Below are 19,529 nucleotides of genomic sequence, written 5' to 3'. Positions count from 1 at the left end.
ATTACAGGCACGCGCCACCATGCCCAGCTAATGTTTTGTATTTTTAGTAGAGACGGGGTTTCACCATGTTGACCAGGATGGTCTCGATCTCTTGACCTCTTGATCCACCCGCCTCGGCCTCCCAAAGTGCTGGGATTACAGGCTTGAGCCACCGCGCCCGGCTTAAAGTTTATGTTTTTAACCTGCAATAGAGAAGAATATTAAGACTTACTGGTTTTTTCTGACTTGTGCAGCTTTTTTCTCCTTGAATACTTTTAAGAAAAAGATTTAGCAATTGTGGATGAGAAATCATTCATAACCAAATATACTACAGTTTTGTTTTTTTTTTTACCTTTTGCTTATCCATCTGTGCATTTTTCTAATAAAGGAGATTCATATTCATAATCTGTGACAAAACTATGTAATACTAGGAGTCTTTGGTTTATTCTACTAAGCTTCACGTGGCTTTAAAATAATATCACAGACTAACCAAAAATGTAGGAATACACAGGCTATTAATGAAAGAAAATACAGTGTCAGCAAGGAAAGAATGTAAGCCAGTGATAGAGAATGCCTAAGAATTAGGAGTTCAGAACCCAAACCAGGGCCCTCGCTGTAGAGCAGCTGAATTGCCTTTAAGTACAGGTAACTATATCACTGAGAAGCAGGTGCCTATATTACAAGATTTTGCTGAATTACAGCTTACTTCTTCATATATTAATAATTTTTTGTAAAACTGATGTATATAAGTTGAGAGAAATCTTGCTGCAGACTTTTTTCTAATATATGGTGCTCATGATTGATCAGATCTTGTTTTAGCTTTTGATTATATACTGTTTTGTATGCCAGAAAAGGTAAAAATGAATAAAATAAGGTCTTCGAGTATTTATTGTCCTTGGTAAAGCATTAATTATCATTAGCAGACATGGGCTCTAGCAATTAACTGTTGTGATTAAACTGTGTACCTTATGTTCGGCAGCACCTTTAAAAGAGATGACTGATTCCCAATTGATGAGATTGCTTGTTTCAGAGGATATTCCACTGCCTTATCACCCATGGTCAAAGGATCTAGCAAATCGATTCTTTATAGTCACGCTTGAGAATATAGCATTGGTTGTAGATCCAGAGTCAATATTAGCTGAGAAACATTGTGTTACCTGGAAAACTCTTTGAGTTCAACACAGTGTAGAAGTATAGTAGTGACTATACAGTAGTGGCACATTTTACAGTTCTCACATCCTGCGGAGACTTACGAATTAGGCAAAGGTTATTCATTAACATTAGAAACACTTATGTTATATTACATTACATCGTTTGTTTGTTTTTTGTTTTGTTTTGTTTTTTTGAGACAGGCGGAGTTTCTCTCTTGTTGCCCAGGCTGGAGTGCAATGGCATGATCTTGGTTCAATGTAACCTCCACCTCCTGGATTCAAGTGATTCTCCTGCCTCAGCCTCCCGAGTTGCTGGGATTACAGGCACTTGCCACCATGCCTAGCTAATTTTTGGTATTTTTAGTAGGGATGGGGTTTCACCGTGTTGTCCAGCCTGGTCTCGAACTCCTGATCTCAGGTGATCCACCTGCCTTGGCCTCCCAAAGTGCTGGGATTACAGGCATGAGCCACTGTGCCCAGCCTACATCATTCTTAATGCATAAGTATACATCAGTTATTCCACAACACTTGAAATAGTCAAGGTAGCCAAATTCTTCATTTTGTAGTACCTTCATAATTAATTCAAAAACTGAGTGAACATTTTTAATCACTTTTAATGATTTGCCAAAATATTATATAAGCCTAATATAATCAATTATTTATTCCAACAAATTTTTAAAGTCCAAATAGATATAGGTATCATGTCTACTTTCTTGATCATTTATATCAGTTCCCATACAAAAGCTATCTAAACCTCTGGTAATTTTACTTCACTGTTTACATAAGTGTTGGTTCATGACTACCTTGTTCTTGTTGAAATTATGTTGTATAGTCTTGAATTGGTGGAAATAATTAAATGTACCACTGAGAGATGCCCTGAAATAGCTTAAAATAAAATATGTAAATCTGGGAAATTAGTTTCAACAGATGAATCTGTCTGATGCGCTGATATTAGGAATTAAGTCACTCCAAATCTGAGAAATTAAAGTTGTAAAGGACTGTAGGTTCTGTGTTTTTGTTGTTGTTTTGTTTTTATTTTTGTTTTTTCATTTTCTTGAGAGTCTGGCTTTGTCACCCAGGCTGGAGTGCAGTGATGCGATGTCAGCTCACTGCAACCTCCAACTCCCAGGTTCAAGCGATTCTCCTATCTCAGCTGGGATAACAGGCGTGTGGTACCACACCTAGCTGATTTTTGTATTTTTTCATAGAGATGGGGTTTCACCATGTTGGCCACGCCAGTCTCAAACTCCTGACCTCATGTGAGCCGCCCGCCTCAACTTCCCAAAGTTCTGGGATTATAGGCATGAGACTCCACACCCAGCCTTTTTTTCTTTTTTCTTAAGAGACAAGGTCTTACTTGTTGCCCAGGCCGAGTGCAGTGACATGATCATAGCTCTGTAACCTGACCTGTGACCTCCTAGACACAAGTGATCCTCCTGTCTCTCAGCCTCCCAAGTAGCTGGGACTGCAGGCATTCCACCACACCCAACTGATTGTTTTTATTTTCTGTAGAGACAGGGTCTTGCTATGTTGCCCAGGCTGACAAATAAGTTCTTGAAATAATGGCTGTAGCCACAAACTAGAAGATAATTTTAAGGTGTACAGAGAATAGAATTTAGATTTATAAGTTGATCTTTTTGGTCCATTTATTTGCATAACACAGTTCACGTTTAAAGATGTCACCTCAGAAATCAAAGGGGAAAGAACATCATCCTGGGTTGAAAAAGAAAGAAATCAGAAATCAAAGGATATACAGTACATTTGCAGCTTAATCAGTGGGGAGCATCATTGCAAAAAAAATCGTTCTGTGTGAAGCTCTTTCCCACTGTGTCCATAGGAGCATATTATTGTTGTGGTGACTATTTCACCCCTCTCCCTTTTTCAGTGTACAAGGGATACATGCTAATTGTAACAGAACTTGAAAGTAGGATAAATTAAAATAATAATTTATTTAATATTTCATTTATCTTCTTATATATATATGACATTTTTTTAAATCAGGCACCTATTGATAAGTACATACACTTTAATATTTGTCTTTTTTCTTCTACCAAAGTAGATAACTCTATATAAACTGTTTTATAATCTTTATCTTAAACTTCTATTTCCCATCAGTAAATAGAAGTTTACATGTCTTTGTCGATTTATGCATATGCGTGGCTGGATTTGTCTACTCACCTAATATTGAACATTTAGCTTATTTTCGGATTTTCTCTGTTATATATAGTGCTAAGTGAGCATCCTGGCATATATAACATCCTTGTATATACATCTTTGTACCCTTATCTAATTATTTCCTTAGAATATATTCCTAGAAACTTAATTGTGGGAACAAAGGCCGTGAACATTTTCAAGTGTTTATTTTATTTTTATTTATTTTGATACAGAGTTTCGCTCTGTTGCCCAGACTGGAGTGCAGTGGTGAAATTACCACTCACTGCACCTTGACCTTCTACTCAAGTGATCCACCTCCCTCAGTCTCCCGAGTGTCTGGGACTTAAGGACTACAGGCACACACCGCCATGCCCAGCTGATTTTTTTTATTTGTAGCACAGATGAGGTTTCACTATGTTGCCTAGGCTGACATTTATTTATTTTTTAAGAGACAGGGTCTCACTCTGTCATCCAGGCTGGAATGCAGTGGCACGATCATAGCTCACTGCAGCCTCAAGTAGTCTTTCTGCCTCAGCCTCTTGAGCAGCTGGGGCTACAGGCAAGGGCCACCACTCTCAGCTAATTTATTTTTTATTTTATTTTTTGTAGATATGGAGGTCTTACTGTGTTGCCTAGGCTGGTCTTGAACTCCTAACCTCAAGCAGTCTTCCCACCTCAGCCACCCAAAGTGCTTGGTAGGATTACAGGCATGAGCCACAGTCCCCAGCCAAGTGTTAAAAATGCTTACTGTCAAACTCTTCATTAGAAAAGTTGAACCAGCTTATACTCCCAGGCCAGTTTTCTGTTGATACACTGGCACTGAATATTATAATTCAGTTAATTTTTGTCAGTCCGTTGGACTAACAGTGGTATGCTCTTGGCCATTTCTGTTTTGGGTTAACAGTGCACTATTAATTTGTTATTGATAAGTTATTCTATCTAACAAGCCCGTCTATGGCTTTGCGACTTTGTAGTAAGCATAGTCGTATTCTTTTTTTTTTTTTTTTTTTTTAAAGACAGAGTCTCCGTCTTTTGCCTAGGCTGGAGTGGTGCAGTGGCGTGATCTTGGCTCACTGCAACCTCCACCTCGTGGACTCAAGCAACTCTTCTGCCTCAGCCTCTCTAGTAGCTGGGACTACAGAAGTGTGCCACCACATCCGGCTAATTTTTTGTATTTTTAGTAGAGACAGGGTTTCACCGTGTTAGCCAGGCTGGTCTCGATCTCCTGACCTCATGATCCACCCACCTCAGCCTCCCAAAGTGCTGGGATTACAGGCATGACCCACTGCGCCCAACCAGCATAGTTGTATTTCTTTTACATGCTTAAGAGAAAGAGATCTGAGCTGTTTTTGAACCCTTCTAGACTCTCTTAAAAAAAAAAAAAATAGATTAGGTTTTGCTATGTTGCCGAGACTAGCCTCAAACTCCTAGGCCCAAGCAATCCTCCCAAGCTGCTGGGACTACAGGCATGTGCCGCCACGCACAACATAGACTTTTATTGTACCATCAAAAGGCAATTTTCTTTTCAAATTTCTGGGTTAATAGTTTTAGAAAAATCCTACTTGGTAGCCGCCAGAAATGACATCCTAGTGAGTGATTCAAATGTGAGATGGAAGAAAAGGTTAGAATTGGAACCAATGTGCCCTCTTGTCTCAAATGTATTTTATCTTCATTTTGTTTCATAGTTTATTAGTATGAAGATGCTTTGTATGTCAGCTCATCATTTTCAACTCTAGTTCCAGAAAAATCAAGGGCATGATTTCTGAAATTACACTTAGCCTAATTAAAAGTTAGAAACACTATTCACCTTCTTCAATGTTTTTGACTGAGTCTTTTTCATTTATAAGTGACAGGAGGTATTACTATAACATTATTTTCTAGAATATCAAATTTTGAGCCTAATAATAGCATGGTAAATTTTGTATATTTGTTCTTGTATTGAAACTTAGTATTCCCTTGTGTCTCACTTCTTTTTAATATGTAGAGTCATAACCAAACAGTAAAGTGAGGAGATTATTAGGTTAGATCTAAAGCATCAGTCTGGTCACCAGTGCCCAAGTCACTGCCCCTCTGGCAATATTGGTTACTTCATATTTTCCTGCAGCAAATATAAAATTTGTTATAGTGAGATTTTTACCTGTACACCTCTCTTCTTAACTTTAATGTTGCTACCTCAAGGAAGATATTATAATGAATGAAGATTCCATGATGAAAGCTTTGCAGAGTTTATTACAGTAATTTAGTACTTTATTAGAATCTTTAGTTTTTTTAGGAGCACAGCACTGAATGTCTGTTTCCCTGTTGGACCTTTTGAAAACTGGTTTTCCATTGATTCAGTGTAACTGTTATAGGAATATATCATTTTTAAAACATTTTTATACAGCATGGCTGAAAATTGAACCTGGGCCTCCTTCGTGGCCTACCATTGAAGAAATAGCATTTTTTGCCTATTTAGAAAGACAATGTTAAATGTGCTTTCTATTTTCTGTGCTGCCTACTATTTGTTTATATTTCTGGAATCTGGTTTCTTTTGGACAAAACCGAAAATCAAAACCACTCAGACATTTGAAATACCTAATTCAGGAATAATCTCCCAAACAGAAACACAACTACCTGCGTACTTTTTGACAAAGGAGCTAAGTAGCATTAAAAAATTATTTTAAATCCAATTCTGGTTTTTAACAGAATAAAATCCTGTTCTTCACATTAGTCTTTCACAAGTAACCTACTAAAAGTAGGGTTTATTTGAGGGAAGCGTTTCTTTCTTATCTCATAATAAAAACAGCTGTGCCTAACTGCTACTTTCCTACCTGAAAGCACATGCTTCAGTCTTAAGATTTTTAAGATTTTGGAATCTGAAGAGTGTAAACATTTCTTCTAATCACAATGTGACACAGACGAATCAAGCCAATGCTACCTTTATTTATGCCTACTAACTGGAACTTTTCTTGTTCTTCCTGTTTTGGAAATCAGATACATTTTGTATGTATTAGTAACTTGGAATCCTGCATTAGTTATCCTTGCCCTCTCAAAGCACATTTTGAAATTACAAAGGTGTACAGTTTCTCCATGCTGCACCAAAATTTATGTTTTCTAAGGCTTTGTAAAACTGTAGAATGTTCTGTTAATTTTTTAAATTTCTCTCAAGTCAGTAACTCACACTGTTTTGAGAAGTATGAATAAAGTAATAAAATATTGTTAGTACAACTATTTTAGTACAAAAATAGATTATAGAATCTCAACATTTTTATCCAAAATTTTATTTGTGATGATTGACAAATCAGGGGACACTTAAGTCCATACCTGGTTTCAGTAATCAAAAATACATTTACGATCCAGAAACTTAAGGTAGCAGAAGTATGCACCACTACAACATATTGATAACATCCTTTGGTATAGAAAAATTATATTCCCAGAGTGAGTTTCTTCTTTAAAACTGTTAATGAGTCCAAGGTGGGAGGATCACTTGGAACCAGGAGTTTGAGACCAGCCTGGGCAACATGGCCAGACCACGTCTCTACAAAAAATTAACTGGATGTGGTGGTACACACCTGTAGCCTCAGCTCCTTGTAGGCTGAGGCAGGAGGATCCCTTGAGCCTAGGAAGTTGTAGTGGCAGTGAGCTATGATCATGCTTCTATACTCCAGTCTGGGCCACAAAGTGAGACCCTGTCTCTTAAAAAAAAAAGAAATTAGTTGGACGTGGTGGCACAGGCCTGTAGTTTTAGCTATTTAGGAGGCTGAGGCATGAGGATCATTTGAGCCCAGAAGTTAGAGATTACAGTGAGCTTTGATTGTGCCACTGCACTCCAACCTGAGTGACAGAATAACCCTGTCTCTGGGGGAAAAAAAAAATTGATTATTTACTTCAAAATATGTTTAAAACTGATTCCTGTTCCATATTCCTAATGAACAGAATAGACTTCATATAAAACAAACCTTAGAACAAAATTTTAATGGAAGTATACATATTTTCCAGCTCTTCTGTCTTCTCTAATGTATTTATTACATAAAATGAAATTACTTTTTTCCACAATCTTTGTATCACTTCAGTTCTCCAATAAATCTGGGAATTCTGGTAGTATGAAATATTTAACTTTCTTTGCTTATTTACATAAAATATATAAGGACAATTTGTGATAAGTAAGAGTATTTAAATATCAGTAAAAGAAATTAAAATTTTTTAGAGGATATTGTTAGAAATTTAAAAAGAATGAACTAAAAGGTGGCTATGTGTAAATGCTTGCATATGTGAATATTAACATTGTTCCTAAAAGAATTTAAAACAATGAAACTGGAATCAAATAAGTAGAGGTTTGATTATTTTTTAATTGGCTTATATTCCATGATAAAAGAGGTTTATCAATTAGAGCTCTTTTTTTTTTTTTTTTTTTTTTTTTTTTTTTTATTTTTTTTTTTTTTTTTTTTTTTTTTTTTTATAAGGAAGGTTTTTTCACCCTTTTTTTATTGAAATCTTTGACATATACATATATATCTTTGTTCATCTTTGTGTATCTTCGCTCATATGAGAGCAGAGATATGAGCAAAGATACACTCTATACGTATGTCTTTGTTTATATCGAACCTTTCTGATATCTCTACATAGTCTTAAATATAGGAACATTCAACTGGATGATCTCTTTGCCCCCTTTATCCTTACTCTTCCATGATTTTATACTTTAATACATCATCTGTTTTATGATATAGAATGGAATATTTCTTTTTTCCAGAAAATGCTTATTTTGGTCATTTGATGATACACATTAGGCCAATATGTATTACTTAAGTGACCCATCTTCTTCAATTCATTTCTCTCTCCTGTCACTAACCTGGGTATCTGGAATGTGGACTAAACTCTTCAAACACTATGTAAAACCTACTAAACTTTGTGTATTTGGTTGCTCAGCTTACTAAGAGTACCATTTCTGAACTGAAGTTAACTGAATACCCTTCTGTTTTAGAGATTATGACACACCTATTGGATTCTCATGCCTTTTTCCTCCCCTCACAAGGTTGAAGAGATGGTGCAGAACCACATGACTTATTCATTACAGGATGTAGGCGGAGATGCCAATTGGCAGTTGGTTGTAGAAGAAGGAGAAATGAAGGTAATTCCCCCTGAAATGTTATAGATTGCCAGTTGCAGCTGTTTCAGTCATATTATCATTACTATTGATATGAATAACAATAGCACTTTCAACTTAACTTCAAAACAAATTGTTACATGTGATCAAAGAAGCACCAGATATTGAGCAATAAAATGTCTTTGCTTCCCTGGTTTTGCCTTTACTAAAATTTATTTAAGATTATAATGTAAATATATGATTAAAACTTTTCTGTTTTGACTAGGCCATGAAGAAAATAAAATTTGGAGAATTAGCTATGAACAGGTCACAATTAGCTGATGGTCCTCTATTTGGATATTTTCCTTTAGTTTTTTTAGCATACTGAATGTTGTGCCCAGATGACACTACGTTTCTCCCCCTTTTTGCTCCATACCTTCCTTCTTGTCCCTTCTCTTACTGCACCTTTATTTGATGTTTGGGCATTGGTCAGTTAATCTTATTTATATCCCTAAACACAGAGACGGAAAATAAGAGCACAGAATGAGAGATACAGAGATGGTTTGAAAAGCAAAAGCAACATTGAATTTTGGATTACCTAATGCCCAAGGAACTATGCTAAATAAAGATACAAAGATAATAAGACACTTTCCAAGCCAAAGCTTTAGTTGAGGAAAAATAATATTGATGTTTAAAAGATACTGTTGGCCAGACTGACTGGGTCATATCTGTAATCCCAGCAGATATAAGGACATGGCAGGTGAATCATTTGAGCTTAGGAGTTCAAGAGAAACCTAGGCAACATGGTAAAACCCCATCTCTACAACAAAATACAAAAATTAGCTGGGTGCAGTGCCACACACCGTTAGTCCCAACTACTCAGGAGACTGAGGCAGAAGATCCCTTGAGCCAGGGAGGCCAAGGCTGCAGTGAGCCACATTTGTGCCACTGCACTTTAGCCTGGGTGACAAAGTGAAACTCTATCTCGAAACACACACACACACACACACACACACACACACACACTCTCTATTACTTGGCTCCATCTGATAATGTACTGAGTGCAGAGTGCAGAAGAGTGGTGGAGAAAGAAAGGAAAGATCTCTGTGATTTGAAACAATTAGGTTGTTTTACAATGCAGAGAAGCATTTGAACTACATGTAAAAATAGAAAGAAAGTTGTGACTAGGTGAGGTGAAGGCATTTTAGGCAAAAATAATGTGAGCAAAAACTTAAAAGCAGACATTTTAGTCGAGATTTTTATATAATATGTATTGACCAGAATTATTCTAGCAAATGAGATATAATATAGATACTGGGATTTCCTCTCCTCTCGAATAAGGAACAAATTAAGACATAAGATAAAAGAGACAGATTAATGAGATACCAGAATGTTAGCTATAATCCTGAGAAGCTGATTGTAGAAAATAGTTTGAGATCAGCTGCCACAGGTTATTGTCCCAGAATTAAACATGTTTCTGGCATTGCTGGATAATCCCAGACCTTCACTACAGAAGCAGGTCAGGATGTGTGCTCTTTGCTGAAGAAAGGACTGAGCCAGACCTGCCTTATTTCCTCTTCCGTAGTCATCATTCAGTCACTGCAGAGTCCCCTCCCTCTGGGAAGGAGGAAGTGAAGCACCAAAGGAAAGCCAGGAGTGATGGTCTAGATGAAGTCCCTCCACCTGGAATGAGGAGTAGAAAATAAGTATTCCTACAGCCCACAGCATTAGAGAGAAATTGGGGCTAGATTATGGGGAGCATAAAGATACTCGCTAAAGAGAATAGTCTTTGCCTGTAACAGTAGATAAGCCACTGTATGAGAAGTATCCTTTTTTTTTTTTTTTTTTGAGTCCGAGTTTTGAGCCACTACACCTGGTCTGAAAAGTATTATTTTAAGATCAACCTAATAGGGAAGAAACTGGAGAACAAGAAGACTACTTAAAAGAGTCGGGCACAAAGTAATGAAAGCCTACCTAGAACAATAGAAAAGTCCAAGTGTTGGTTGTCTTAGAGAAGATTAGTAGGCTGGGTGTAGCGACTCATGCCTGTAATCCCAACACTTTGGGAGGCCAAGGCGGGTGGATCACCTTCAGTCAGGAGTTCAAGACCAACCTGGCCAACATGGTGAAACCCTGTCTCTACTAAAAATACCGAAAATTAGCCAGGCTTAGTGGTGGGCACCTGTAATCCCAGCTAGTCAGGAGGCTGAGACAGGACAATTGCTTGAACCCAGGAGGAAGAGGTTGCAGTGAACCAAGATTGTGCCATTGCACTCCAACCTGGGCAACAAGGGCAAAACTCTGTCTCAAAAAAAAAAAAAAAAAGATTAATAAGAAGCTTACTAGCTGTGTGAATTATAAAGGGAGGAATCAGAAGTCTAGAGTTTTTAATTTGGGTAGCTGGGAAAACGGTGGTCCCAATAATGAGTGATAAATATGGCTGGTCCCAGTGCCTCATGCCTGTAATCCCAGCACTTTGGGTGGCCGAGGCAGGTGGATCACAAGGTCAGGGAGTTCAAGACCAGCATGGCGAAACCCTTTCTCTACTAAAAATACAAAACTTAGGTGGGCATGTTGGTGCACCCCTGTAATTCCAGCTACTCTGGAGGCTGAGGCAGGAGAATTGCTTGAACCCTGGAGGCGGAGGTCACAGTGAGCCAAGATGGTGCCACTGCCCTCCAGCCTGGGCAACAGAGTGAGACTGCATCTCAATAAATAAGCAAGTAAATAAATAAAGTAGTCTGTTGAAAGATACTATAAGAGAAACTATGTGAAATGCCTAAGAGTGTCTAGCCCCATAGGTCCTTCATAAATTGATAGGTGATTCTCCCCCATTATGACACGTTTCTTCATTTCTCAATAGTATTTATCACATAATTATCTAAAGTAGCAAACTCTCCATAATGTTAAAATAATTCATTTTACTTAGCATTTAAGTATATAACCTCAGTATTTAAAGCAAGATAGATCTATATTTATATTTTTGCCCTCTTAGCTTTCATGCATTGATTTAACAAATAATTGAGTGCCTACTGTTTTTCAGTTACTGTTCTAGATGTTTGGGATATTGCATTGAACAAAACAGCCTTAATTCAGTATCTTTAAGGAAAATATATTCTAACCAGGTTTATTTGGCTTTCTTAGCCACGTTAAACAGTCTTTGAGAATGTTTGGTAAATAATAGCTAATTCAAATTGGTGTGTTTATTTTTAAACAACTCAAAATAAGTCATTTATCACAGATGCATGTTTTTATATGAATTTTACCTTGGATTTGTAATTTAAGTATTTTTTTATTGTCTGTTTGAAATTTTTAGTTTTCTTTTAGCAGAATATGTTCCATAAATAAATTTTCATAAAAATGTAAAGAGCAGCCAAATTTAAAAGCATGCCTTCAAGTTTATGCTTTTAAGGGATTGATTTTAATTTTCAAACAGTTTTAAAATTATATTCTCTTTAGGTATATAGAAGAGAAGTAGAAGAAAATGGGATTGTACTGGATCCTTTAAAAGCTACCCATGCAGTTAAAGGTGTCACAGGACATGAGGTCTGCAATTACTTCTGGAATGTTGACGTTCGCAATGACTGGGAAAGTAAGCTGTCATTATTAATGTATCTTAATCTAATTATTATTTTGTATTTAATATCAAATCCAGCCTAGTTTTCTGTGTCTCGTACATAGTTTACAAAGTCAACATAGAAAATATTTGAAAAATCATATATAGGGCTAACAGTACATTTATATAGAGCTCTTAGTGTACAAAATGCTTCCCAGTATGTAATTTGATCCAATAACCTCAGTAATCCTACAGTGATAGGTACTTATTATTGCTTATTTTACATGCAAATAAAGTAAAATTCAAATAGGCAAAGTGACTTGTCAAAGGCAACAGGGCTATTTGGTGGAAAAGCCAAGACTGAAATTGAAGATTTCTGTTTCATCTACTCTTTCCTAAACTATTTCAATGGTAAATCCTAGGTAAATCCTTTTATGTTTACTCTATATATATATATATATTTTTTCTGATACAGAGTTTCGCTCTCGTCACCCAGGCTGGAGTGCCATGGCGCACTCTCAGTTCACCGCAACCTTTACCTCCCCATTGAAGCAATTCTCCTGTCTCAGCCTCCTGAGCAGCTGGGATTACAGGCACGCACCATCACACCCAGCTAATTTTTGTATTTGTAGTAGAGACGGGTTTTGCCCTGTTGGCCAGGCTGGTCTTGAACTCCTGACATCAGGTGATCCACCGGCCTCGGCTTCCCAAAGTGCTGTAGTGTCATGACAGACGTGAACCACTGCACCCAGCCTAAAATTATTCTTAGTGTATATTCCCCTTAGACACAAAATTTTCTAAGTATAGATAGTTCTCAACATCATAAGACATTTATTATTGGAGTTTGACGTCACATTTTCACAGAAATAGTCACCTAAGGTTAGGTATAACAATTTATTTAATAATGAATCAGGGAAAAGAGAAGGGTTTTAGTGTTAGGGAATTATTTGAGCCTGAACGATGCAGTAGTGATTAGAATTGCTATCTTGCTATGGAAGTAGATACTGGGCCAAAGAAAATGAGGCTTCCTGGTGATCAGACCTCACATCCCTCATCTGTAGCTATGATACTAAGTATTAGCAACCTTTCATTTTGGATATAGCCTAGATAGGGCAGAATCCTGTTCAGTTTACCGTACTGTCCATCCATACTTGACTTTCAACATAAGTGAATGGATCACATTCTAGGAAAAGATAGTATATCTTTTTGGCTACTAATATTATTCTCTTCATTTCAGCAACTATAGAAAACTTTCATGTGGTGGAAACATTAGCTGATAATGCAATCATCATTTATCAAACACACAAGGTAAAGATCTCTTTATTCATCCTAAAAGGATTTCAGTGTAGTTCAAACTCAGACATAAAAATTATCTAAAGCAAAATTGGGCAGAAAATTAAAAGCCACAAAAATCCAAAGACTTTATTAATAATTCATGAATGTCATGTATTTAAAAGGTGTATCAACCTGTTGAGAACAGAAATGTGTGCAGGCAAGAATCTGAGAGATACAATCTAGAAACAGAGTGCTTGATAAAGATCAATAGTTAGTTCTCTTTATGCACTTTTGATTTTTAAAGAAGAGCCTTCTGAAATGCTGAAATCCATTTAAACATTTCTGGTATCCAGTCTATAAGAGGTAAGTGATAGTTACCAAATAGGAAAGTGAATTATAGCTTTCTGTGACAACAACAATAAGGGTAAAGGCAAGTATAGTATTAGCCTATGTTAAGACAAATAGATATAAAAGTAGATGGATTATCTGAAAGCAAAAATTGTAGAACATGACTTGAGAGGTTAGTCATACACCAGAGCACATAGAAACATGATTTAAATTAGTTCCGTTTCACCTTATTTCTTCTGCTGTTCTTGATATTTAAAATTATAGGATTAATGTTTCTCTTGCCTTTTTCTGCTCTTTCTCATCTGAAAACTGCACAGTAATATAATATATTGTGTATAGCATAATAAAAGACATTAAAATTTTGGAGATATCCACCAAAAACAATATTAAACATTATAAAAGAAATATAATGACTTAATAAGTATGTTGTTTTTCCAATTCAGTGAGTGCTTTATTTTTCTTTTTTTAAATAATTTGTTAATTGAATGGAATATATGAAAACATTATAGGTTTGTTACAAATTTCTTAAGCTCAGTTTTGTCATTTGAGACATCTTATATCTAATAATTGTGAGCCATACTTCATTTTACACAGTAGCTGCTCAGAAATGCATAACAAGATTCTGTTTCAGCATACAAATTTTGAAGTCTAATTTTAAATTTTAAATTTAGTAAATGTCAGAATATCAGTTAATCACCCTATAATTTGGAATGAAGATAAATGACCAATAATTGAGAATCAAAAGAACCTTATTATCTGAAAATAATCCATTATGGAAAACTATCTGCTGAAGGTATTCTGCTAGATGAATAGTAGATGGAGGGAGCATCAGGATTGAAAAATGAAACTAAAAGTTGTTAAAATCTTATATGTAACAAAATTTGTTACAGTTATTATTTGTCAATTCTTGGAACAAACAAATTGTCCTGGAATAATTTTTTTCAGGAAAATCACGTTACATTCACAATGTATGTAACCATACCACTAACGCTGTCTCTGAAATTTATCATCACCCCAAACAGAAACTCCGCACTCATTAAGCAACACTCTCCATTCCCCTCTCCTCAGACTCCATGAAAATGTTCTGCTTAGACTCATAGTCTATAGTGTTAGTTACACTACCGTCTTTTTCCGTTTAAATTTGACTTCTTTTACAATATGGTCTTAAAAGACGGCTGCTAGTCTTCTGATATTTAAGTCATTCTCATTCTTTAAATTTCTATCTTATCCTGTCGATTTGTATTTATTAGATCTAAATTTGCCAAATCTTCATATTACCATCACCACACAATTTACCCAACACCATCTTTGTCAACTGCTTGAACTTTTGCATCTTTAAAAAATGAATTATTTCATTTTGCAAATGATTTGTATTGTATACTATTTATTACACTCAGTAATCAGGAATGACATAATAAGGACTGCATAATAAGAACTAGTTCAGGTATGTATATCAGATAACCAAAATAAAAGTAACTTAAACAGGATAAAAGTTTGTTTTTTTCTCATTTAAATTAGGTAGTCCCAGTTATTGGAGACCTAGGCTCCATGTCATTTCCATAGTGTATGTGTCTCCTTACATACTTTAATATTGAAATATTCAATCTAAGTGATTTAAAATTCTTTCTAATGTGATTTGATCCTTTTTTTCTTTAAGTCTTTGAATCTAAGTGGAACATAATCATGGAGTATGAGGAGAGGGGAATGGAGAGTTGTTGCTTAATGGATACAGAGTTTCTCTTTGGGATGATGATAAATTTATAGAGATAGCAGTATGGTTATATAACATTGTAAATGTAATTAATGTCTCTGAGTTGTACACTAAAAATCAGTTATGATGGCAAATTATATGTGTATATATTTTACTACAATTCAGAAAAATAGAACATTATTCCTTTGATTATGTTATTCTGCAAAGCTATTAACTCTGTTCATAATTACTCATTTGGTAGATATCCTCAGATGGTTTCCATTTAAAATTTGAGTTCAATTAAGACTTTTTTGGCTTTACATTTGTTTCTCTTGTTAGTTCCATGTTAGATCTGTTTTTCAGAAGATTTTTACTTCTCCACAGAGGGTGTGGCCTGCTTCCCAGCGAGACGTATTATATCTTTCTGCCATTCGAAAGATATCAGCCTTGACTGAAAATGACCCTGAAACTTGGATAGTTTGTAACTTTTCTGTGGATCATGACAGTGCTCCTGTAAGTACAGTGTATATAAATGTGTATAAGTAAACAATATAAGGCTAAATACACAATGGAGGACATAGAGGATAAACACATAACCCACACACAATACTTGATTTGATAACACTTCTTAGATTTTGTTTTATGTTGGAGTGACTGCTAGGAACAGTATGGGCCATGTGTTGTCTGAGGACAACAGTCATGGCTATGAACATTCCACCAGGGCCATTTTCCTTTACTTCTAAGATTTGGTGAAACAGCCAAAAGAATAGTGTATGTCAGCTGCTTTCCACAGTTGTCTCTTAAGCCATTATCAACTACTAGCCAAACCTCTGTGGTTTGCCACAATTTAGCTCCATTTACTACTTAAGAGGAAGGAAGCCTGAGCAACATGGTGAGACCCCATCTTTATTAAAAAAAAAAAAAAGTTTTTTAAATTAGCCAGGCCTGTTGATATACACCTGTGGTCCCAGCTACTCTGGAGGTTGAGGTGAGAGGATTGCTTGATCCCAGGAGTTTGAGGCTGCAGTGAACTATGATGGTGCCGCTGCACTCCAGAGTGGGGAACAGAGCAAGACCCTGTCCCCGAAAAAAGTGGATGGGGAGGAATCCTGGTGTCATATCAACTTGGTGCTTATAAGATTTCACTGGAGGTATTTTTAAGAGTTACAATTTTGGTTAATCTAATATACTGTTAGACCAGCAGAGATTACAAAATGCTAGGTATCTTCTGATGCTTTGGTTTTTGTTTTGGCAGCTAAACAACCGATGTGTCCGTGCCAAAATAAATGTTGCTATGATTTGTCAAACTTTGGTAAGCCCACCAGAGGGAAACCAGGAGATTAGCAGGGACAACATTCTATGCAAGATTACATATGTAGCTAATGGTATGTATTTTACTGTTCTTTTGTATGGTTGATAATGTGGCTGTTCTTGATCATGACCTATATGAAAACAATTTGGACAAATGCCCTTTTAGTTCTTATCCATTAGAATACTAATTTTTAATTTGGAGAAAGGTCTATCAGAATTACTAGAAAATCTTTAAAAATACAGATGTCTGAATTTCACCCTGAAACTACTATCATATGATTATTTCTGAAGCTGGAGCTGAATAGGTAAATCTTAAAACTTCATCCCTAGGTCACTGTCATACAGCAGTCTTCTTTTTTTTTTTTTTAATTGAGTTGGAGTCTCACTCTGTCACCCAGGCTGGAGTACAGTGGCGCAATCTTGGCTCACTGCAACCTCCGCCTCCCGGGTTCAAGCCATTCTCTGCCTCAGCCTCCTGAGTAGCTGGGACTACAGGCACCTGCCACCACGCCTGGCTAATTTTTTTGTATTTTTAGTAGACATAGGATTTTGCCATCTTGGCCAGGCTGGTCTTAAACTCCTGACCTCACGATCCACCCACCTCAGCCTCCCAAAGTGCTGGGATTACAGGCATGAGCCACTGCACCCGGCTTAGTCTTCATATTTAAGCATAATTTTCTTAGCTATTTGCCTAATAGAATGTATTTATAGTTAGGAATATAAGCTCCAGGGGGTAAGGAAATTAACAGTTCTTTTACTGATTGTCAAGCTTTTTAGCTTTCTGAATCAGTGCCCGCCCCCCACCCAGCCCTTATTAGTTGTTAGTTACATATTTATTTCTCTTTGGCATTCATTGTCAGGCTTTTTGTTTTCTGAATCAGTGCTTTCCTAGTCCTTCTTAGTTACTAAGTTACATATTTATTTCACTTTGGGTAGCCCTTTTCATTGCTTGCTTTGGGTCTTCTTCACCCACTTTGCACCAACCTTTCTCATCGAAAGTCAAGCCTTCTTTATATAGGGCCATAACTGCTAGTATGTTTAAAGAAACAGTTGTACCTGAGTAAGTTACTATTTAATTATAATACAGATATATGAATAAATCTGCCCTAAATGACCTTAAGTGGTGCTCTACTAACTTTTGCAGGTAATTTCGGGAACCAAGAACATTTTAGAAAGGTTATAAACACTTTCTTATTTGCTTTCTGATTATGTCTGATGGATAGTGTTAAGGAACGAAGGGTTGGAACTTTAAAATATGCTAATTGGTCCGGCCAGGCTTGGTGGCTCACGCCTATAATCCCAGCACTTTGGGAGGCCGAGGCAGATGGATCACAAGGTCAGGAGATCAATACCAGACCATCGTGGCTAACATGGTGAAACCCCGTTGCTACAAAAATTAGCTGGGCATGGCAGCACACATCTATAGTCCAGCTACTTGGGAGGCTGAGGCAGGAGAATCGCTTGAACCCAGGAGGCGGAGGTTGCAGTGAGCCAGGACCGCGCCACTGCACTCCAGCCTGGCAACAGAGTGAGACTCCGTCTAAAAACAAAAACAAAAAAAGGTGCTAATTGGTCCAATGTGAGGAATATTTTAAAAGCAAGGGAACAAATTTAAGTGTTTCACATGTGTTTGGAGAATTGTATCTTAATACATTTGATTTTCCTTTTATGTTGCAGTGAACCCTGGAGGATGGGCACCAGCCTCAGTGTTAAGGGCAGTGGCAAAGCGAGAGTATCCTAAATTTCTAAAACGTTTTACTTCTTACGTCCAAGAAAAAACTGCAGGAAAGCCTATTTTGTTCTAGTATTAACAGGTACTGGAAGATAGGTTTTACCTCTTTTTTTTTTTTAACTTTATTTGACTAGTATAACTCTGTTGATGCTAAAATTTAGTTTTAAGTAGTTGCTGCGTTTGTTGATGTTCCTCGATAGAGTATTGTTGGTTTTTGTTGTTGTCTTAAACAGGATCTTGCTGTGTTGCCTAAGCTGGAGTGCAGTGGCACCAGCACAACTCCCTGCAACCTCGACCTCTGGCGTCAAGCCATCCTTTCACCTCATCCTTCCCAGTAGCTGGGACCACAGGCATGTGCCACCATGCTCAGCTAATTTTTTTATTTTTTATGGAGATTGAGTCTTGCCAGGCTGGTCTTGAACCTGGCCTCAAACAATCCTCCTGCCTCAGCCTCCCAAAGTGCTGGGATTACAAACATGAGCCACCACGCCTGGTCTTGAGAATTGTAGTTTATAGCCTTTAAAACTTAATTTTTTTATTGTTTACTTTTTCTTCTAATACTTATGTAAAGAAATTTTCATATTGGCTGGGCACAGTGGCTCACTCCTGTAATGCCAGCACTTTGGGAGGCGGAGGTGGGTGGATCACAAGTTCAGAAGTTCAAGACCAGCCTGGCCAAGATGGTGAAACCCCATCTGTACTAAAAGGAAATACAAAAATTAGCTAGGCGTGGTGGCAGGCACCTGTAATCCCAGCTACTCGGGTGGTGGCTAAGGCAGAGAATTGCTTGAACCCAACAGATGGGTCTTTCAGTGAGCCAGTATCATGCCACTGCAGTCCAGCTTGAGTGACAGAGCAAGACTCCGTCTAGAAAAACAAAAAAGAAATTTTGATGTTATAGCACTGCACAAGTACAAACTCCCTGTATTCTTTTCTTTCCTCGAAACTACTGTTATTTTTGTTGCATATTCTTCCAGATTTTTCTGTGTATGTACTGACATGTTTTTGAGATTACTGTTATAACAAAATACTTGTTTTATAGCCTGCTTTTTCACTTAACAATGTATCTTGACTATCTTTCTTTATAAGATGAGATGTATAAAATATCTCATTCTTTTAACATCTGTTTATGCTTGTTGCAGAATTTATTAACTAGTCCCATGTTAATGTCTCAGTTGGTTCTATGTTTTCGCTCTCAACCAGTACAGCACTAAACACCTTTATGTAAGGAGGTTGAATCTTTTCCTTTCTTTTTTTTTTTTTTTTTTTTT

The 19,529-nt window shown here is 36.7% G+C and overlaps 1 protein-coding gene across 3 annotated transcripts in view; it reads left to right on the top strand.

Moving 5' to 3' along the window:
* The window catches only part of CERT1 (ceramide transporter 1), a 139,993-nt gene that overhangs the window by 113,735 nt on the left and 6,729 nt on the right, over positions 1 to 19,529 (top strand). For 2 of the 3 annotated variants that reach the window (XM_017527669.2, XM_017527667.2), the window contains 6 exons: positions 8,296 to 8,391; positions 11,806 to 11,938; positions 13,140 to 13,210; positions 15,600 to 15,728; positions 16,471 to 16,600; positions 18,204 to 18,340. In XM_017527669.2, the coding sequence (XP_017383158.1) occupies positions 8,296 to 8,391; positions 11,806 to 11,938; positions 13,140 to 13,210; positions 15,600 to 15,728; positions 16,471 to 16,600; positions 18,204 to 18,331 (687 nt within the window). In that variant the 3' untranslated portion in view covers positions 18,332 to 18,340. The remainder of the gene's footprint in view (positions 1 to 8,295; positions 8,392 to 11,805; positions 11,939 to 13,139; positions 13,211 to 15,599; positions 15,729 to 16,470; positions 16,601 to 18,203; positions 18,341 to 19,529) is intronic. The other variant, XM_037738180.1, reaches the window with a different exon arrangement.

This window comes from Cebus imitator, unplaced genomic scaffold (genome assembly GCF_001604975.1).
Source record: "Cebus imitator isolate Cc_AM_T3 unplaced genomic scaffold, Cebus_imitator-1.0 Scaffold50, whole genome shotgun sequence".
NCBI classification, from domain to species: domain Eukaryota; kingdom Metazoa; phylum Chordata; class Mammalia; order Primates; family Cebidae; genus Cebus; species Cebus imitator.
This window is presented reverse-complemented; position numbering and strand designations above follow the sequence as displayed.